Genomic DNA, 23742 nt, shown 5'->3' on the forward strand with positions numbered 1-23742 from the left:
GTCCAGAGGGTGCTATCTTCATAGAAGCTCTGGAAACACCCAGAGAGCAGACACAACACTATTTTATAACTGGGTTAGATGCTTCTGAGTGCCATGGTCTGGGTATTTATGTAGGGTGTATACCAAATTAGGTCACACAATGCATTCTGGGAACAAAAGGGTTGGGAGGAGCTACAAAAAAAAGAAGAAGAAAAAAAAACCTTTAGGATTACTGCAGAACACCTTGTGCATATTGTATTAACTGGTTTCAATTAGATTGAATGATCCTGACTGTGGGTAATGTGAGGCAGTCTCGGAAAGCATGCTGGAACAATTAACACTTTAAAAGAACATCTCCTCCGGTTTCTAAGAGAAGCATCTGTTTTTACTGATTTCCCATGAAAGAAAGAAATTACTTTCATAATCCAGAGACACATAGTAGGAAGATGTTAAAGTGTTTTTAAATGAAAAGGAAATCCTGGTCCCACTCCTTGAAAATGGCTGTATACAAACAAAAATGAAAATGACTGAGAATATAAATAGCTCTCATTAATATGACACTCCTATATCATCGGTTCCTGCCTGTCAGAGAACAGAAAGTTGTTTTTTTTTTAAGAACCGCAAGATTCTGCTCTCAAAGTCTTAAAGAGTTGTGCATTAGCTCCTAGAACCTTTTTCCAGAAAAGATTCTCCTAAATAGGTCTAAATGAGTACCCGTGATTTAGTATTGGGTTATTGTCTGTTTTTTACACTCTTTCTCACCAATTTATCCTGCCCCATGCACTCCCTTCTGGAATGACCTATCCTTTTCTTTCTTTCCTTCTAGCAATTACTAAGCACTTAACTATGTGCCAGGTGCTATGTTAACACTTACTATGCATTATTTCATGTAAATCTCAAAATATCCTGTTGTGTGCATAAACTCAGATTAGGTAAATTGTCCAAGGTCATACAGCTTACTAGGAGAAGACTAATACTTTATTCTTTCCACTGACTAGTGGAAGAGTTAATACTTTAACACAAATCTCATTCAATTCTAAAGGGTGTACCCTTAACTATGACCAAATATTGCATCTTTTGTCTTCCAAAATCCATCTTAAGGCAATTTCCCATTTGGAAAATTTATAGTGCTTTTTATAGACCATTATTAAATAATGTGTTGCCAAATATAATTATAATTTATTTATACATATTGTTTTCTGCTATACATTGAGAAATCCAAGGCTCAGTTAAAATACATGTTCAGTAACTACTTCTTGAATAAGTAAATGAGAGTTGACGTACTCAGAATTCAGTGTTCTAATTTATAAATGCTTACATTTGAAAATATTTCACATATCTGCTGATAGTATTATATAGTGATAGAAACATACAGATATAGCAATATCTATAAGTTCCATAATAGCAGTCAACTTAGCTTTTAGAAACTCTTTTCCTAGCATTAATTTCCAGTGACTAAGAGGTGTGCAAATGTGCAACGAAAAAGAATTTTTGTAGCCAAATCATGTGTATTTATATTTTGTATGTCTAATTGATAAAATCACACATTATAGCCATTTCTGAGTATACCTAATAACTAAGAATTGAGGAGATTCAGAATTCAGTTTGGGGATATTCCTCAAAATGATTAAATCCATGCATGGGCCATAGCCATAGTGAGTGGTTCACAAACATGCTCTAAAATGCAGCAGCCACTGAAGCTTCTTACAGCTGGTCAAATCTAAAATTCTTTAATTACAAGTGCCAAATGCTAATTCTTAGCCTAGTTCACTCAGATTCAGAGAGCTATCTTTCTTCAGTTGAGTCCTAGAACCTGTGGACATCTTCTCAATTGTTTGCAGATGGCAGAAGCTCAGGTAGCTACTGTGTTCATATTCATGGTCATACAAACCAATAAGGCATATAATCAATTTAAATTTAAAATGTAATGGTAAGGAAGGCTATCATTCTAGTGATTAATATAGCCACACATGGGGGAGAAACAAACTGGCACACTTTTCACTAGGGAAAAGATATTTCATGTAATCAGAAAGTTTAATTATGTCCATGTTTCTAAACAATTATTAGGGAGTAAAATTTATTTTCTGTTCAAACCCCAATCTGTACATTATAGTTACTACTAAAAGGACGAGTCTAAAAAAAAAAAAAAAAAAAAAATCCAGGAAGAGAGAGAACAAATAGTTAATAGACGCCATTGTCAAGGCAATATGTAACTGGTGACAGACATTTGCAAAGCAATCTGGAGAAGTCAGAAATCCAATGATAAAAGCTCTGCACTCAAAATGAACTTGGGGCAAATGCAGACATGAAAACCAAGGCTTTTTTGCAAAATGTAATAAAGCCTAATCATGAGGATACAATCATTCCAGAATAGAACAACAAAGAGCAAGAATAGGACAGTGGAGAAAGGAATGTAGGAGAGAATAAATTGAATTTGAAAAATGCACAAGGATAATAGAGACTATCAATTTATTAGGCATGTAAGTATGTATTAATTTATTTATAACTTGCTTCAGTCCTTGGAGAATTTAAGACAGCCAAGACTTCTCTTAAGCACAAGGCAAAGATTTTCACTATTTCCGGAGAGATGATCAAATGAATATTAATACCAGAATTCCATACATATCATACATAGTTTTTGGTTATATAAATGTGTATGTTAATTGTAGACTTGACTGCCCATATTTTTTATTCTATAAGGTGAATTAAGTTATTATCAAATTATTTCATCATGTTTTAAATATACCCAAGTGTTGTCTACAGTCAGATATTTGAAATAAATAGATTATAAATTATCAAAATCCCAGTGTTAGTGCTTTTTTCTGAGACTACTACTTATTACACTAGCTCTAGGGGAGACTCAATAAACATTGCTGACTAGTAGTATTAAACTATTTTCTTTTTCTTTTTGGTTGCAAGTAAATCAAAGAACAAACCCTATCAAAAATAAATAAATTTTTAAAAAACTAAGTAATTGAGAAAGAAGTCACATTGATTATTAACAAGTTATTGAGACCATTTCACAGAATCCAAGAGACTTTTGAGTACATAATACCTAAGAAGGGCAGATACAAAGCAGCTTTAGAGGTCTAAGCAACTGAGGTTCACGTAACTTTTTCCAAACTAGTCTCTCATATGATTCATTCAATATTGACGATTACCAGTATTTGGTATATCTCCATTACAAATTTCAAATTCCCATGAAAAAATTTCAACTGGTCCAGCTGGAATCAAATGTCTATGCCCTGGATCAGTCAGTCCTGGCCAGGGGCAGGCTCACATAATCTAAACATGACCACTGGGAGCACACCTCTGTGGATTGGGGGTTCTCTGCAGAGAAAGCAGATCAGTATGTGCTGCACAGCTCCTTCAGAAAATATGTATTTCACTGGGAGATATAATTACTTTTATGTAAATAGCAAAGGAAATTTATGAAACCAATAGTCCCCAGTTCTATGACAGAAATGAAAAATAAACATCTACTTTCTGTTCTCTCACCTGACCACAGCACTGAGAATAAGACTTTAATGCTGACACTCTGACTTGTGATCTTCAGGAAGAGTCTTAAATGTAGTTGTTTATTTGTTCCTAAGGTTCTACAATAGAACTAGGACCTAAGCTGGGATTCCCAGATCCCAAGGGGTTCAACTCCAAGGGAATAATGAAGGATGAACAATTTATAATAATTCAAAAGACAGAATCCTAGTCATGCATTTCCTTGCAACAAGACTGCACAAAGTAATAAAATGTGAAAGTTCTTATATTAATATTTTGGGCTTAAATTACCAGTATATTAAAGGATCAGAAATTCTTACTGATGTTATACATGAGTGTATTTGATTTACATAGGATTACTTCCTTATTCATGTTTATATTTCTAGCAATTGGCATGGTACTAGACACAGCTGAATGAAATTACTAAATTTTGTAGCTTGAAAACAAAATTCCTGAAAACATGTATTCTATGATATTCTCTTAAGAGAAAAGTGTTAAAGAACAATGAAGAGGAGAAATAGAAACTACCAGTCTAAGATGGTAAAATACCATTATTAATCCTCTTTACCAAGAAATATTAGAGTTGTAAAATAATTTTTAAAAACTTACTAAAGAGAAAAATCAACATATAGGATATTCACCCATTGAAACTTAACTTCCCAGAATTTCTCCCATGTACCAGGGATTTTACTAGCTGTGGATATACCAGGACCCCAAAGAATACATTGTCTCCATGGAGAAATAGATGTAGGAATCAGTAATTATGAAATGATATCATCAGGGATACAATAAAAGAAGTGTTCTATTTATGAACAAATAATAAAATTATTAAAACACATCCTTTCTCAGTTCAAGATCAGCCTGTTCAACAGGGCAAAATCTCCTATCTACCAAAAATACAAAAAAATTTAGCTGGGCTTGGTGGCATGCACCTGTAATCCCAGCTACTTGGGGAGGCCAAGGCACAAGAATCACTTGAGCTCGGGAGGCAGAGGCTGCAGTGAGCCAAGATCATGCCACTACACTCCAGCCTGGGCAACAGAGTAAAACTCTGTCTCAAAAATAAAAAACAAAAACAAAACCAGAAAAACCACATCCTTTCTCTATCAAAATTAGTCCCTAAGCATGTACTCTCCTCTGACCATCTGCTCAAAATGTTAACATTTTTATTCTCTGAGTCTCCAGCATGTCTGGGCTCCCTCTGCACAGCAAGAATACCTCCAAAATTTAGCAGCAGCATCTCTCCTTCACTAAAGGTGATCCCACTTTCTCTTCCTGCCACAGATAAACAAAAACTGAGGGAAAAATTTAATCTCTTACACCATCTGAGTGAAAATCAGGTTCCACCAGGCTTACTGCTAACATAGTTGTAAAACATGCTATGTTAGTCCAGTCGTATCTTTCGGCACCCAGTACCTCAACAATAGATAAGGATATTTAGGAAGCTCCACATATTACTTTTCCATTGCCTACGAGGGGAGTCAAATGAGAATGTCCAAAAGGTAACTTTCGAATTTCTTATTTCCATCACACACAAATTATTTCACGAGAGCCAAACTGTCATTTACAGTATACATAATTCCAAGAGATATCACTGTCATTTCTTTTAGGCAATCCATGTATTACAGAATATCATACATTCAGCCACTTTCTTCACACCCTTCAGAGCAAAGAGTACTAGCATGAGTACATGAAAGGAGAGGTAGGATGTCTGGGATCTGTTCCCAGCACTACAATTGATGCACTATTCTTACTCCCTTTACATTTAAATCTCCCATCTGTAGCACAAGGATAATGACATAGTACCTGTTTGTTTCTAAGGCACTGGAAAATTCTCTGGTAGAAGATATTACGCAAATGCAGAGACTATTATTACACCAGGAAGACTTGAAAATTGCAAGTTTGTGTGCTCATCACTATTAAGCAGTTGACAGAGTGACAAAAGAGAAAGCATCCTTCTTCAAGGCATCTAAAATCAAATATTGCTGAATATGCAGCTATCCTGAAAAATATATGTGCAAATATATTCATTTTAATGACCTTCCAACTCTAACTCATCAATAACCCATTTAAAGTAATCCTTTCCAAGTTATCCTGACTCCGACAAAATGCATGGAATCCCTAATCACTGGTATTTTTTATAATGCAAAGCTTTCTGAAAGGTTATTCTTTCTCTTTGCAAAATATTTGCTCTACTCCAAAATTTCAGAGAGCATTCTGGCTCATTCCACTAAGATTATTCCAAAACATAAAAACATTTATCCTTCAATCTGGCCAAGCTTGGAATAATCAAACTTACAGTACAGTGGTGGACAGGCATCCAAGCAGGGGCTTCCACTGAACAATTCTGGGCTGGGCATCTGCCTTGGTTTTGCTGCAAATAAGTAAAAATGATATTATATTCAATTTATTATGTGCCAGTATGTATATATACTAGCTGACATGTTTATTATCAATGTTTATTACCTTATTTATAATCATAGCAGAGAGAGAATGCTTTGTTGGTGCAATGCTGCAGAAAACTAGGTACATAATTTCTACTCTTATCAAAGGATAAGAAATTATCCTTTTCCTTTTTTATTACTCTAAAGACTACGTTTTTGGCACCAGGCTGTCTCAGCATATGACCTTCCAGGCTTCAATACCAACCACCTGAGAACTCTTATAACCCATAGGCTGATTGTTCTCTTCCAGACTCCCAATCAACCCTGATACATGCTGTACTCCTGTGAAATCACATGAGTCAAGGTATAGAATGACTGTTTATTTGTCTCTGTTTCCAGACTATAAGCTAGTGATGGTGATTCTCTCTAGAGTGTTTCATAGAACTCCAGAATGTTGGGTTGAAAGGGACAGATCTTAGAGGCCTTCTTATCACATCAAAAACTGAAGTGCAGAGAAATAAAACAATTTTCCCAAGGAGTCAAAAGTTTGACATTCTAAGCCATTTTCTAGGCACTTCTTTCTACAAAAGAAATTTATCTCTAGTTAACTGTTATACATTTGTTGTAATTCCTGTAAATTTACTTCTAATGGGCTTTTAAAAATAATACAGTGCTTTACTTTCACCAACAATACTGCTCCACCCCTTTGATAAAGAAAACTGATTAGTCCAAAAGGGGGGGAAGGATTTTAATAAGCCTTGCTTTATCTTTTATTTCTTTCATTGTATTCTCAGAGATAGTATAGGCATACTGATAATGTTAATAATCACCATAAAAATCACAGCTGTGATTTATTGAGCAATTAAATATGCAAGGCACTATTCTGGACACATTATTACTTGTTCCCACAATAAACATAAGTAAGAGTATTATGCTCACTTTGTAGTGGAGAAAACAGAGACTTAGAGAGGTTAAGCAACTTGGCTAAAACTCAACCTACTAGACAGCAGCATCTCTGAGATCGCAGCAAGACTGGCTGACTCTGGTGTCCATGTATGCTCTTTCTTTTATAAGAAGTTGCCTCTGTTATTTTAGACTGTCTCTTTAATGGGTGTTAAGGCATGTCATCATCCAATCTGATTTTGTCTAATGAATGATCGTAACATTTCTGATTTAACTGAATAAAATACTGAATTCAGTACTCCTATCACACTAAAATTTTTGTCTGTGATTTGTAAGCTTTTTAGGGCAACTTTATTTGGTTGATCTATTTTTAAGGCATCACTAAGCCCTAAAATGCTGTATGAGTGATTATGGAAAAAGTCATCATAAAAATAAACTTATATCATCAATCTCCATGATCAGTTTTCTTGTTTGAAACAAAATACGATATGCAGCAGCATCAGAGTACAGAAGGTACACTGGACTTGTGTCAGATAACCACAATTTTAAGCTAATTTTGGCCATGTGCTTGCTGCCATGAAATGCTCTTGGTGAAACAGTGTTAGTATCTTGCCTAATTCACAGATAATAGATATAGATTCTCCTCAGATCATTATATCACAATTTGCAAGAAAGCTACTAATTAGAACACACAACATATTCACAAAATATGATGGGTGCATAAATACAGTGTGTTTCAACTTCTACGGTGCTCAGCATGGGATAAAGGTGGAAATGTGTGTTTCTGTTTTGTCTTCTATTATTACCTGATTTCTGACACTAAGGTCTTCTCGTAAGTGTTTTAACTAAGAATATTAACAGTGATTTTACAAGGCCAAACAAAAAAGACTACTGAAGACAGATGCTATGTGAACATAAATTATTCTTTAATCCTATTGAATGACAAGCAAAAAACATTGAACTAGAAGTTAGAACCTTGGATTTTAGTTTAATGTTCCCATTGATCTATCTGTGGAACTTTGGAAAACTCACTTTTACACTTTAGACTACACTTTTCTCATTGGTAAAATGAGAGAGTTGTATTGGATCCATGATTCAATGTGGAGAGAGGAAGTGCCACATTTACCCAAAGATCTTTCTCAAACTGTATAGTTCCACCAATAATTTAATATTTGGTTTTCTCTACCAAAGGGATGTACCCTGCAGTTGAGATCATTTATCATTCTGATTTACTGATGAGACATCTTTTAGGGGCTTGGGAATATGAACAGGAAATGGTTATTTCCCTATGAGTTTCAGTGCTGGCAAAGATTGACAACCACTAGACTAGATGGTCTCGAAAGAGTCTTCCACTTAAGTGTGGTTATTGAAAATCCTAACCTCATGTTTTGTCTACCACTTCGTTCTACTTCTAAAGAAGACAAGATCTAACATGGGTCAAGGAACCCACCACAGTAGGTGGAGAAGGAAAGGGACTTAAAATTCTTTTTTCCTCGAAGTCTTCATTCTCCTTCTTATCTTTTTTTAACATTCAATGTGTACACTGTGGCATAGCAGAGTTTGGGCCTACCTCCTGCTCAAAAGAGTAGGAGGCCACCTCCTTAGAAGCCCAGCTAGAACCAGAATAAACACTAGGGGAAAGGACACTCTCATGTCTAACGCTTAGTTAATTCTTAAGCCAAAAATCAAGGGAGAACATTAGAATTCCCTCAAGGGACAACTTAGCTCTCTAAGCAAAGACTTAAGATAGAAGTTGGAGACAAATTCCCCTAAAGATAAAGCTTTCCCTCCTCCCTTCTCTCCCATTCATCTATACAGGATGTTTATACCTGTAGATTAATGATACGTGACTAGACCAGGATTCGGGGATTTGCAATGCTGACCATTAAAAACATGTCCTCTTAAAAGACAAAGCTATCAATGGGTCTTGGTGTTTTAAAAACAAAATATGACAGGTGCATAAATAAGGTGTGTTTCAACTTCTACGGTGCTCAGCATGGGATAAAGAAAGGTAGAAATGTGTGTTTCTGTTTTGTCTTCTATTATTACCTGATTTCTCACACTAAAACAGGTTGATGTCTTCAAATCTCTTAATCTTCCTTGGTTGTCTGTTTCTCACTTTAGAATCTTGACATTTCATTCCAGAATACTCTGAGAATATTAGCTAAATATACTGAACAATTACACCTAAGATTGATTGTATAAATATGTAACTACAAAGAACTTGAAAAGTGACCTCAAGAACTCTAAAGATTTTCTTCTCAAACCATCCCATCCCTCCAAAGACATAGGAATATTTTTTCATGTATCAGGGGCTTGTACACAGAGTGCTTTGGAGTTTAGAAAATGCTTATATAGACATTTATAAGACATTGGCTTATATAGACAATTCATCCTCAGAAAAAGTTGTGTGTGGCAGAGTGAGAGATGATTCATCCAAATAAAATTTTGACCTAAATGTTTCATTAAAATAGCATGTTCTTTTGAAAGCAGAGTAAGAGCTGAAAGGTTCTGTTGTTCTACTGTTCACAGTAAAATGATCCTCATAATCAAAGGAGTCTCTTTTTTCCGGGTGGGGGTGTGGTATTGCGAAGTGTTGCATGATAGGACTGTACACATATTTCTTCATTCATTTACCCATCCCTCACTTGCCAAAATACACTCCATGAATGGTAAGTTGGGTATATATAGAGATTTAAAATTCAGAGCTATAAAAATTTAAATAATCCGTATTCTCCAAAAGCTCCCAACTTTTTAAGAGATACAATACAATGTGCTGAGTTTAAAACAGGGTTAAACAACAGGACCATTTATCCATTCATCCATTCATGTAGTTGGTCAACAAGAATTTATTGAGCAATTACTAAGTGCCAGTTATTGCATTAGGAATAAGGATATAACAAGACTCAGTATGTGTCTAAAAAAATACTTATTCTAAGGAAAAAAAAATAAACCAATGAAGATGCAGTTATAAAGCAATATTACTGATATGGGATAAATAAACCATTACATGACAGATCAAAAATATTCAATGCAGCCATTCTTGGGGCAGGAGTAAGAAATTAACAAGAGTAAGGGAAAATCATACAGAGGAATTGAGGCAAAAGGTGGAAGTATTTAACTCTGGCTGGGTAACTCAGGAATGTCTTTGTTGAAGAGACACTTCAGGTTTGCAATACAGTTTTAAGGAGGCGAAGGTGTAAGAAGAGGGCGTTACAGGCTAAAGGTCTCAATGGACCATCTGATAGTGCAAAGTAAAGACATTATTGGCCTTGTCAAGAAACTTCTCAATTCTAGACCTCAGAATCCTGGGACTGAGGAGAAAGAATGATTTTATGCTATACAGAGAGCTGACTTCAGCCTTTCCCTTTATCTCTTCTTCACAAGACAAAATGGACAGCTGGGTGTGGGATAAATGAGTCCTATCAGGAAGTGGACATGGAAGGACCCAGATTAGATCCTATGAAACACACAAGAGGCCCTCCTGAGTTTAATCTTGAACAAGCATTTCAGCTGTCTTACTCATCCCTGAGACTCTAAAGTATTTGACAGATGAAGAAAAAGAGGTCAAACATGAAGCCCAAGGAGCAGAACTAAGTGACTTTTTGCATGCAGAACTAAAATGACATGCAATAATGTGTGTGCAAATGGACTATGAGTTGTAAAGTACTTTAGAAATGTAATGGGTAATTATAAAGCTTTAATTATTTGAAAATTATTTTATGAGCTAATTCTTGTTATTAAAATTACTAGAGCAGTTTTTCTGACTTCCAGTCTAATATACTCTCTAGCACATCAAGAGTTAAAAAAAATTCCAAAAAATTTGAGGAAAAATGACTCCCAAAGTGCCTCCAAATCATCAATTTCATATATTTCTAAATAAAGATATATAATATGTATCTACATTTGTATGTATGTCTACATACACATAACATGTTCATTATGCATCATCCACATGTGTCTATAGATACATATATACATACAAATATGATTTATGTGTGTATACATGTATTTAAAAATTTTGGCAAAATAAAGGTTTTCATTGAATTAGTTTTCTAATTTGCCATAAAGATATGTAATTTCAGAGTGAGATGTTTAAAAAAAGAGAAAATCAAATCTTGCCATGTGCTAATGTAAAATACATTATAGGTGGAAATATGTGCACAAAATGCTACATTGGAGGTCCTAAGACACCAAGATATAAAAATGAGATTCCAAAAGAGGCTAGACCACGTGTGCAATATTCACATAAATTACCAAGAACCAACTTCAGGATCCTAAATTTTATCTATAAATATAACATAATGCTGGTATACAAAAGTTGGATGACTGAAGCTTTAGAAAAGGGGAGAATTTCTTTGAAGAGGGGTTGAGAAGTCTTACATATCACCTACAATTAGCAAAAGAAACTTCAATGAGACTGCACCTAGAGCTTAACATAACATCCTTGGGTTTAGGAGGTCATTACACTGGAATTTGACTCTCACCTAAGAAGCTTAACCAATGAGATAACATAGCAAATTGGATGTTAAGTCAGAAGTGGCTTCATCTAGGTTAGCCTGCACTCTCACAGTTTGTTAAGGCAAAAGATTCATTCTGGAGCCATTGTAACACCTGTCAAGACAACCCTCCATGTAGGGTGGGTTGCTGTAAAACTTGACGCTAAAAAAATGCATCATCCACATCATAGGAGACTTAGGCCCAGAAGGGGAAACTTCCAAAGACCCATGAAAGTGTCCATGAGGGAAAAACTCGAGCCAGACATTTTCTGGCTGCGTTAAAATCCCAGATCCACTGTTTGCTAGCGATGTAACCCTAGGCAAGTTACTTTACTTCTCTTTGCCATAGTTATGAAGATTTTAAAAGTTATAAGTAAAACACTTAAAACTATTTCTATACATAATCAGCACTATTTGCCAGTAATTTTCTTCCTTTTTGGTTATTCTTATCATTGTTATTATACGTCAGGCTCGGAGGGCAAAAAACACAACAATCCCAGTTCAGTAAGAACTTTCCTTGTCTCCTTTTCTTATTTCCCTCTTATGCTCCAAACTTGGAAGGATCCAAGTTTACTAGTTGGAAGATCCAACTAGTAAATAGGAAAAAGATGAAAAGAGAAGTCTATGGCATCCACTTGCCCTAAAGCAGATGTCCTATCTGAAGACCCCATAGTAGAAAAAAGAGAATCTTTCATCTGGAATGTGTTCAGAATTTTGACTAATATGTGGGACTGAGCAATTTTAATTAATACATTGGGACTGTATTTGTGATATTAAGTGATTGTCAGACTTTTCATTTCCTGTAAATGGAAAGCTATGAGAATACCCATTTTCATTTAGAGGGCAGGGTAAGGACCACTGACATTAAGGTATTTTAAACAAACACTAGGGACCCCAAAATAAAATGACTTCTATTATTACATCCCATGAGTATTCCTTTGTTCAATGTGTCAATTACAAATGCAAAATATACTCATGGTTAGTGTTAACTTTTTTCATTCAACTTTGGGCATATTCCTCAACATATGACTTCATCCCTTCCTGGACTTATCCTTCCATTTGCTTCTTTTTATTTTCTCAGGCTTCAAAAGATGTTTAAAATAAGTTGGCCTAATTTGTTTCTGAGGAAATCCTTACTAAAACTGAAGCCATGCTGGGGAGTCATGAATTTGCCTCTTTTGTAAATGAAGAAAATGCTGCTGACCTATTCTCCAAAGGATGTTGAGAACAAGGGGTTTTCAGTGGGCAGTGATGATGGTGCTGAGTCATCCTCAACACTTTTCAAAATGCTTTGTGACTTCAGGCAGACATTTGCCCAGGTTGACAGAGGTGCAGTCTGTGGCTAACTAGTGCATAAGAAGATTAAACACTCCACATTAAAATATTCTAAGCACCTAGCTACCCAGATTAACAGTAATGAGTGGAATAGGCTCTAAGTTTTCAGGCCGGCCACATTAAAAGATGATAAATGGAAACCACTGTTGTGACTTGATATTTCAGGGTATCAATGGGGAGAGGACAATGGGCTTTGACTCAGGAGGTATTTCCTAGATGTATAATGAAATAATATATTGAGCACCATTAGATCCCAGGCACTTGACATGCACTCTCAGCTCATTGTATCATCACATTAACCCTAGGTAGTACAGAAGAGAGTTTAATACCATGAGGAATCCACTGGACCCGAGTTACAATGCCAGAGTTTTCACTTTTTACATCTGTGACTTTGGATAAATTTCTTAATCTCTGTAAGTTTCAGTTTTCTCATCCATAAAGTGGAAAAAATAAAACAAGGAATAAAATAAAAGCTTAAGGAATTATTGTAAGGATTATAAAACTATATATATTTTATATATATAAACTATATATAATATATATCATATTATATGTTATATATATTATATCATATAATATTATAATATATATATATAATATATATGTCCAAGGGCCTGATATATACTCTAATAGTAATAAGATAAATAATATATAATTTACATGTTAATATCTATCTTATTAATTGGAGATCTTTCTCCTGTTTCACTTAGCTCCTCTGAGTCTATATTCTGGTATCTGAGTATAAAATAGCAATATTTATCTCACAAGGTTACTATGAAAATTAAATGAGAAAAAGTACATGAAAGTGCCTAGAAAATGTCAAGAACTTTAAGTTTGGTTTGTAACTTTTTTGTCAGTATATAGAAGATGAAAAGAATGTCTGAAAGACTGCAGCAATTTAAGATAACTAAATTTGGGAGCCAAAACTGATTCTGCAGCCGGGTATTACTTACTTGAAATTACTGGTCGTAAATGTTTCTAAAAATTATAATATGGTATTTTAGTATTTTACGGAAGCATATCCCAATATTCTCTGAAGCACTATCAATCTCCAAAGTTGAGTTATTACTATGCATAGTTAAATGCAATAATTTAAGCTTCTAAATACAAGATTTAAAAATATAGTTTTGTGAAATATTTTTAATGTAATTATTATTTGCATTCTGTTATTGCATCCTAGTAATCAAATGAGAAAAAAGGAATGGGCTACAATTGTACTTTTCTCCTTCCAAAAAAGGAAAATTTGGATATTATTACTACTACAGAAAATATTTCTTCATTGGCAGATCTTTTCTATTATATCATAAACTACAAAGTCTCATGGAAACATAAAAGACTGTGACTTCTAAAACAAGCCACTTTTTTCTTCCAAACATATTAAAAATTCATTTGTAAAGATACCTTTCTTGAATTAACAAACTAGCAGCTAGTGAAAAATATCTGAAATTTCAGGACCCCAAAATAAAGTCAAACCTTTGAAGAAAGAAATGCCATTCAGAAACAAGTTGAAAGTAATTCACTTCTCTTCTCTCTGCTACCATAGAGACAAAGAAAAAAAAGTAAAGAGATTTAGCACACTTAATTCTTCCTGAAATTTATAATTAACTACATGGGAAAGGGAACAATTACCATACTTCCAAAGAATAAAGAATCTTAAAAGTTCAGCTTTTGATAAGACATAATTACAACCTATTAAATATGCAATTCATACCAATTTGCCCTTATGATTTTCCTGAATTTCAAAAAATGCATATACATTGAATAGTGTTTTCTGAGAAGTACACAAGGAATGCCACCAAGTTAATTGTATAGAGCTTTCTCTTATTGGAGGATTTTCTCAGTTACTTAAAATTCTGGCAAAACCTAACACAAAGAAAAGGGTCAATGGATATTTCTTACATATATGCCCTGTCTTCCTGACACCTATGAATATGTATTTTGGGACAAATGTTAATCAATGAAAAAATGTGCAGGCTTTTGTAGATCAAGTGCCATGGCCAACATCAAGCAATAGCCAGGAAGGACTAGCAATTAGATATGTTCTCAGTTTAAACAGAACTTTAGATCGCTAAGTAAATTACGGGTGTATTAATTCAGGACAGTTTTATTTTAAGAGACTTGCAAGAAAACACCATATCTAGAAATCCTAAGAGACTCAAAACAAAGAAAGGGAGGAAGAATTTATTTTGCTTAAAATGTATACTTTTATTTATGGTTTCTTTAGCAAATAATTTTTTTAAATTTTTATCATTAAGAATATCAAGAAATTATCCTTATAATGTCCTATTTAGAACTCTATTTAAAAACAAATAATTTATTTTATTTTAGGGTATCTTAAACACAGCATGAAAGATTATATTTCTCATTGTAAAAACATGAAGTATGGGAGAGGTAAGCTAAAAAAAATAATACTTTATGAAATGTGTTTTCATACAAAAATCAAAATTCTTGCTGATGTAGATAATAAATGGTATGATTTATGTCTTGAAATTTGACTTCTGGATATTCTTTTTTGAAACATAATTAAATGGTCTTCGAGGAGACTCTATTGCTGACTACATTGCTGCTTGGTAAAGTTGTATAATAGATTATTCTAAGTCATTTCTGTCTAGGGGTTTCAGAACAATTTGAAGGGAACATTTGAAAGTCTCTAAAGCTTTTAACTCAGATCTTAACCGCAGAATAACATAGCATCCATTCAGCTCCTGTACGCATAGTGCTGGTGTCACCTGTGGCTAGTTGGACAAATTCCAAGTAATAATAACTATTATAGTTTTTTAAGTTCCTTTTGTAGGTTACTTGGGATAAAGCCATTAAATGGTACTGATACACTTTGTTCTCTGAAATGAAAACCAACATAAAAGTAGCAGAACTGCTGTGAACCTCTTCCTAGACAAGTTTGTATCCTGAAAGTTGAGTAAAACATAATGTATTCCACTTAAAAAAATTATATTATCTCTCCAATTGTTTTCTCCTGATAATTTAGGAGAATAATGTCATTTAAAAATTTTCTATTGCATACCTTTCTAACTCACTTTACTGTTTTAATAGTAAGATATCCTACATTAATACTGTTATTTTTTATAGTATATTTATGATAAATATGTTCTGTACATATTATAAAGTCAAATAATTTTCCCCCAAAAGTATCCTGCTATATTAAATCACTGAGAAATTAAGTGAACATGAGTTGGCATTCTTTTATCAAACTGAAAACCTGATCTGACTGCTCTAGCTTATTGTTTAATAAAAAGGTACAATTATCTTTTAAGTATTTTGTGCTTCAATTTTAGAAATTTAAATTATGATCATGATAATTTGGTTTATCATAGATGTGATTCAATTGCCATTTTCTAGGTGTATATAAGAAATTTTACCTCTATTAGTCCATTTCTTTTATACAAAAATGACACTTCCAAGTATCACTTCAGGCTCACCAAATATTCACAGGTAAGTTTACCAATTGCCTGTCTCTTAACTGAATAGTTTCTCCATCAGAATACAAAGATTTCTTTCACAACTATTTATTGTGAAGTGCACATTATATATACACATGTACATATGTGTGTATATGTATATATGCAAAAACATTTGTGTATATGTGCACAAGTCTATATATACACACAGAAGTACATGTATATCTACATAAGTGTGTGTTGTATGTGTAATACGTGAGCATGTGTGTGTGTGTGTAAATTAGAGGAAGAAGAATTTCACCCACTCATTCATGTATTGAACAGTGAAATAGCTATCAAATATCTGTTAAATGAAAGAATTAATCAACACTTGTGGTACATCTGCCAGTACCATGGTAAGTGATCAGCTATAAATACAACTAAGAACTTCCCCTGTCCTCAAGGAATTCACATTCTAGCAAGAAATAGGCACATGTAAAAGCTAACTATATAACCAGAAAAAGGATATAACAAAGATGCAGACAATATATGGAGAACATGGAGCCTGCTGGGCTCAGTCTAGTAGGACAATATCAAGGAAAGTACTTAAAGAGAAATCTGCATTTAGCTGAATCTTAAAGGTTAAGAAATGTATTACAGAAGTATCAAACTAGGAAACTGAGTGCTATTCCAGGCATAAGAAAAAAACAGGCACAATGAAGAAACAGGAGGATGAAATTCAGATTATTTGGGGAAATCAAAGGTTATTGATTATAGTTGACTAACGCATGAAGGGTAGTGGGATCTGAGATAGGCAGTTAGGCAAGGGATACCACATTGAGGGCCCTGTGTTCCAGGGGAAACAATGCAGACTTTATCCTGAAGAGCAGTGCTTCTCAAACCTTAATGTGCAAAATAGACTAAGGAGACAAATCAATTAGGGATCTTATGAAAATGCAGATTCTGATTCAGTAGTTTAGCATGGGGACTAAGATCCTGCATTTCTAGCAGTTTTCTAGGGGATGCCATTGCATTTGGTGAACAAACAAAATTTTGAATAAGGGAGCAGTAGGGGACAGGGAATCCCTGAAGGATTATAATGAGAGTTGTAGAGTTGTGATATACTTGCAAATTATGTGTATACATATTAATATATGCACACATACACACATACATATATATGTGTATATATATACACATGCATATTTATACACACACACGTATGTATATTTTTTAAAGGAAGGTTCAAGTTAATGGTGTGGAAAATATATAGGAGTGGAGAGAGGAAAGGTAGCAAGACTAATGGGGATTTTATTGTAGAAATTCAGGTAAGATTAATGAGACTCTGAAAAAGACCACAGTAGTAGAAATTGTAAATAAAAGACAGATTATAAGGAATAGAATAAATAAGGATTGGGGCTGTGGGAGATTTAGGAATAAATCAAGGTTAACTATTACTTTTCTAACCATGACAATTAGGATAGTGGCATACAAAGAAATTGAGCACAGAGCAGAGTAGGAGAACTGTTTATGCTTGGATGACTCCAGAGAGTAAACATTTTCCTGGAACTTTTGACTTAAGTTTACTTAATGATAAACAGAATTCCAAATTCCAAGAATTCATTCATTTACTCTCAAACCCATTTCTCACAAAACCTGTCATCTCCAAAAGGTTAGCTCGAGAACTGAATTACTTAGATACAAAGAAAGTGACATGTGTGGGTAAGCATATTAAAACAGAGATAAGACGGGCACAGGTTATTTTCATAGGATTTTGAATCTGGTACTAACTTTGAACACACAAATGGAAGAAGAAGCTAAAACATTTGGTATCTATCCCTCACCAATAAGAGCCTATAAACCTGCAAAGCATTATTCACTGAAGCCAGAGGAAATTCCCATCACCATGACTACACAAATAGAAATTTGCTACTAGAGTGGTAACTAGCTAATTGAATTACTGAAATTTATCCTTAAATGTCAGACTCCCAGAAATGAGGAAATGAGAGAGAAAGAGGAGAGGGAACAGAAACACCCGCACCTGCTATTTATTGGCTATGTGTATACATAGTTGCTACACTAAACCCTATGTGTATACTGGCACTAGATAATCCCCTTGTCTGGGATATTCTTTGCCAAGATCTTCACAAAGGTGATCCTCTTAGATTTTCTTTTAACTTAAATTTGCTTAAGTATTTATGTGAGCTGTGTCACATAAAATTACTTCTAACACATATACAGACACAGCTCTCATTTTTCTCCACCATACGGTGATGCTAATGGTAATGAAAGATCCCAGTTTATGCTAGGATATCTTATTTTCAATAATTTCTCTCATCCTTTCCATGTATGGATTACTTTGTACTTTTCAAACATGTAAACTAATTTGATTCCACACAATAATTCTATTCAGGAACTACTGATAAGCCAGTATTATAACTCCATTTCAGGCTTGAGAAAAATAAGGGTCAGGGAGGATAAATTGAGTTTACTAAGATTACTAGTATAATAAATGGAAAACCCAAGTCTGTATTTTCTGAATCTTGATCCAACGCATATTCTCAGATTGCCTTTGGTGAAACATACATACATGCAACAATACAGGTCCCTCAGGTAGTTATAATCATGGGTAATCTGCTTTAAGAAAATCTTATCTTCCCAACATTCAGATTAAATAATGGATAAATACTAAAAGGAAGTGATAGTTATTTTAGGTACCTCATGAAAGACTTACTTTTTTTTTTTTAGTTTTGAGCATAGTAAATATTTAAATGTTATTTAAGTTATAAAATTTTATTTCCAGTTGTTTCCTCTGCAGATCCACATTTGTCTCAGAACATAAGATTTATGTAAATATCTTATAAAGGACAATTCTCTCAGTCTCACAGCTCTTCATAGCATTGTGTTGTTTTTACACACAGAATCAAAAAGGGCTAATGTTATGAAGTAACATCCTGGCAATCATGTTTGGAAGGAAAACCATTTACTACAGATGTGTTAACAGATGATTGGTATGATTCATATAATAAAATTTTATTTTATTTCTAAAAGTTTTGTTTTACAGGCTATGATACATGTCTGAAAAAACTTCAAATCTACAACTAATTGTAATTTTAAAATTAAGCCCTATATGAGTGCACTGTTTTTATTTAATTAGATATTTAGGTTGAGAAGGAATGAAATGCAAAGTATTGTATCAAGAGTATATTTTAACTAAATAATAACTTTGTTGTGATTCAATCAGGAGAGAATAATAGTGAATGGGAACATGGATATTAGAGTCACAAAGACTTGAGTTGGAATTCCCACTATAAAACTTATTATTTCTGTGAATGTACCTTATCTTTAAGATATGAAGGATCACCAGGTTGGTCTAAAGACTAAGTGTGTTTTTATTAAATTCAAGTACCTTCTATGTCCCAGACATTACACACACCCACACACACACACACACACACACACACACACACGAAAAAGGAACATAGTTCCTTTCCTTATGGAGCTTCTGTCTAGTCAAAAGAAACACAAAATAATCACACAAATCAGTATACACTATGAGTTGCTATGTGTGGAATATGGCATAAAATCAGAGTATACACCAAGAATACATAATCTTTTAGAAAAGGTAGTGACATGTAAGGTGACATCGGGAACATAAGAATTTAGATGGGTGGATGTCATCTAGAAAGAAAAATAGTAAATGGAAGTCCCCAAAACCAAAACATGGTTGACACTTTCAAAGAACAGAGGGAAGCCAGCAAGGCCAATGTGTCCTTTAGTTTAATGAAAGATAGGGAAGGTAACACGTAACACAGGTTTAAAACATGGTCTCATCCACGTATTTTCAACATTCTTGGAGTGTAAAATACAAGGTATAAAGAAAGAAGATAAGACATGAGAGAAATTTAGGTTCTAAGTCAAAAGAGAATTGCATACATTGGTAAGAATTTGTACAACTACTCATCTTTCAATAGGTTGCTGAGAGTAAGGCTGTTGGGTTTCTGTATTAGACTGATCCTCTTGCAGCTGGATGGAATACTTAATAAAAGAAAGTTAAGCTATTATATTAATGGCATTAATATTTCATGTCTGACACTATTAAATGGTTAATCTCAAGTTATTAAGACAGTCATAGAATCTCTTCTCTTTCTACACAAAAAGGTCAGGTTATGTTAAATTTTCCCTACTATTAACTGCATTTATGCTCCTCTTTGCCACTCCATAGATTTTTTTTCTGATACATCAAGCTCCATGTTCCAATCTCTGTCAGGTAGACATGCCACCTTGCAGACATTTGGTTGGAATGACAAGAATTAGAACCCGTGTCATTGGCAGGACAAATACGAGAAGTGCACCAGAAAAAAAGATAGGAAGATAAGGAAGCTATAGACCCTAACAGAGAACAGAGTACCTACTCCCTACAAGGTAATATCCTAAGCATTTTATAGTTCTTATCTCACCGAATTCTCAAAACAATGCTGTGAGATAGGTACCCTTTTGTGGATGAGAAAACTGCAGTGCTGAGAAGGTCATCCAGCTAGTAAAAGGGGAAGCCATTATTTTACCGTACAGGTATAAGGATGGGCAACACAGGTTTGGTAGAAAATAGGAGAGAGCTCAAATCAGGGGGATGAAATGGGAAAGAAGTCTGGGCAAACTGGGATTTGGAAGCAGTTTTAACGATGGATGGAATATCCTATTTCCTTTAAGATAACAAATATCTCAACTTCATGATATTTGTGACTGGGTGCTGATCTATCTCTGCATTCTCTGCATCTTGTTACTCATATTGGACACCTTACATCCCAGCCATATTGTCCTTCCATTCTTGAAATGTGCGATTCATTCTCTCTCCCTGCCCCCCATCCACTCTCTCTCTCTCTCCCCACACACTTGCCAGAGCTTTGCCTAAAACATTCTCCCAACCCCATTGTGGCTTCCATTCTGCAAATCAGCTTAAGTTTCACTTCCTCAGGAAAGCCTCCCCTGATATGTATCCCTGCATACCCTGCAACAAAGCTAATCAGGTTCTTTAGGTATCCCTATCCTCATTTCCATAGCACTCTATATTCATTTCTTACCAGACATCACTGTTATTTCTGTAATTGGTTGTTTTCCCCATTAGACTAAAGGTTCCATGAGAACAGATTGCTTATTGTATCCCCACACCTTTCAATATGTCAAGTGCATAGTAAGCATTCAATATATACTTGTTAGATTAATAAAATGAATGAATAAATGTGATGCTTCTACCATGGGAGCACTGTATATCAGCATGAATAAATATCTTTGTCTATGAACACAAGACCACTCAGGAAAACCATTTGTTGCCTTGGTGATTTGTTTCATTTTCTCTACATGAAGCTCTGGTGGAAAATAAAAATGATTTTAGCTTGTCCAAATACCTTATTTGCAAATATTTCTGTTAAGAACCCACTTACAAAAGGACAAAATGCCACCTCTAAAAATTAAAGTCATAATAAAAATATGATATTTACTAGCATTGATAAAAATATTTTTAATGCCTGGCAACAACTTTTATTTCCTTTTAGTAATTCTGAGTAATTTTTAATTTTTATTAAAGATAGGGGGTTGACAAAGAGTGAAATCATATTTACAAAATGGTTGTAGTATTAACAACATCAAGAAAAGCTTCTTTTGTGCTGCCAGGTCCACTTTTCACTCTACTATGCGAATTTTATTATGTACATTAACCTGTTATACACAATAAAAATGAATAGTGCCATCATGCCTTTATGCCTTTATTAACAAATTATAACAGTAACTTAACATATTGCAGTTTTATTTGTAGATTATTTTTTAAACTTTTTCAAATGTATAAGTATGGTTAATGGATATCTGAAATTATGCCAATGTGTGATTCACCCACTACTACTATTTAAGATACTTAGTTAACCTAAACAATTTTATCTTCAGAGAAAATATAAAATAATGTTAGATTCAAAATAGAAAAGGAAATACCTCAGAGATGCAATAAAATATACTCATTTTAAAGAAAAGGACAGTGGTGGCCAAATGCCTTTGGGTGCCCATGGTCAGAAAGTACAGATTTACTTTTCACAGTTGCACACTTTTTTCTGTTCTTATATCAAATCCTTTATGCTATTACATATGATACTTGAGAATTCCTATGCAGTAGAAGAAAAATTATATTGACTCCTTGCATTTCATTAAATTAGAATATTCTGCCTGTGATCCAGAACTATTGTCCTATTGCCCAATCACGTAAACTCATGGCTCTGCCTAATACTATTTTCCTTACATTTTAGTTGCAAAATTTATTGGGATGATTATCTTTCAATTACTCAAAACATATGTAGGGAATTCCATTATACAAAATGTGTTACATTAGTTATTAGATTGTGTTTAGCCAGTGTTATTGAGACGACTTCATTTACCTCAATGATCACACTGAGGGGTATTCATTAAAGGTATAACTTGTGAGTTGCTGAATAAATTAAACTACATACACATTTTTCCACATGCCAGGAATTGTGCTAAGTACTTTACATACTCCACCTCAACATCACTTAAACATAGGTAATACATCCTTTTCGAAGATGAAGAAATCAATGTTTGAAGAAATAAAACAATTTATCCACATCTTAAAAGCTAATACATGTCAGAACAACAATTTAAATCCAAGTCTCGCTCTAGTGTCCTGTTCTTCACACTAAAACACGTTCCTTCTCTTTCTCAGAAGTGATATCTGTGACAAAAGAGTTAAAATTGAAACTGGACAGAAACATTTGAAAAAAAGAGATGACTCAATCTTCTGAAAGTGGGTTGCCTGAACATTTGACAAGACCTTGGGATCTATGTGACAGAAACTCTGTATTTGTGAATACTCTGATGATGTCCTAGCCTATAATATCTTACTCCAAATCTGAGACATTCTGCAAATCAATCTCACTACACTGGAGCTCTTAAGACTTTAAACAATCAGAGTTAAATGGGGTAAGATCTAGGGTAAGATTATTTTATCAGAGGGTTTACACAAAATCCCCAATCATTTCCTTCCTTTTATATGCAGAAAAAAATAAAAATGATTCTCCATCGCCATTCTAACTGGCATGAGATGCTAGTTATTGTGGTTTTGATTTGCATTTCTCTAATGACCAGCAATCACTGAAAAGTCAGGAAACAACAAGTGCTGGAGAGGATGTGGAGAAATAGGAATGCTTTTACACTGTTGGTGGAAGTGTTAATTCAACGATTGTGGAAGACAGTGTGGCAACTGCTCAAGGATCTAGAACTAGAAATACCATTTGACCCAGCAATCCCATTACTGGGTATATACCCAAACAATTATAAATCATTTTACTATAAGACATATGTACACATATGTTTATTGCAGCACTATTCACAATAGCAAAGACTTAGAACCAACCCAAATGACCATCAATGATCAAATGGATAAAGAAAATGTGGCACATATACACCATGGAATACTATGCAGCCATAAAAAAGAATGAATTCATGTCCTTTGCAGGGACATGGATGAAGCTGGAAACCATCATTCTCAGCAAACTAACACAGGAACAGAAAACCAAACACCACGTGTTATCATTCACAAGTGGGAGTTGAACAATGAGAACATATGGGCACAGGGAGGGGAGCATCACACACTAGGGCCTTTTGGGGGGTGGGAGCAAGAGGAGAGATAGCATTAGGAGAAATACCTAATGTAGATGATGGGTTGATGGGTGCAGCAAACCACCATGGCACATC

The 23742-nt window shown here is 34.3% G+C and overlaps 1 protein-coding gene across 7 annotated transcripts in view; it reads right to left on the reverse strand.

The window, feature by feature from the left end:
- Window positions 1-23742, reverse strand: part of DLG2 (discs large MAGUK scaffold protein 2) — a 2222296-nt gene that overhangs the window by 1649636 nt on the left and 548918 nt on the right. For all 7 annotated transcript variants that reach the window (XM_008020354.3, XM_008020345.3, XM_008020348.3 and 4 more), the window contains one exon: window positions 5774-5848. In XM_008020354.3, coding sequence (XP_008018545.1) covers window positions 5774-5848 — 75 coding nt within the window. The remainder of the gene's footprint in view (window positions 1-5773; window positions 5849-23742) is intronic.

Source organism: Chlorocebus sabaeus, chromosome 1 (assembly GCF_047675955.1).
Source record: "Chlorocebus sabaeus isolate Y175 chromosome 1, mChlSab1.0.hap1, whole genome shotgun sequence".
In the NCBI taxonomy this organism is placed as follows: domain Eukaryota; kingdom Metazoa; phylum Chordata; class Mammalia; order Primates; family Cercopithecidae; genus Chlorocebus; species Chlorocebus sabaeus.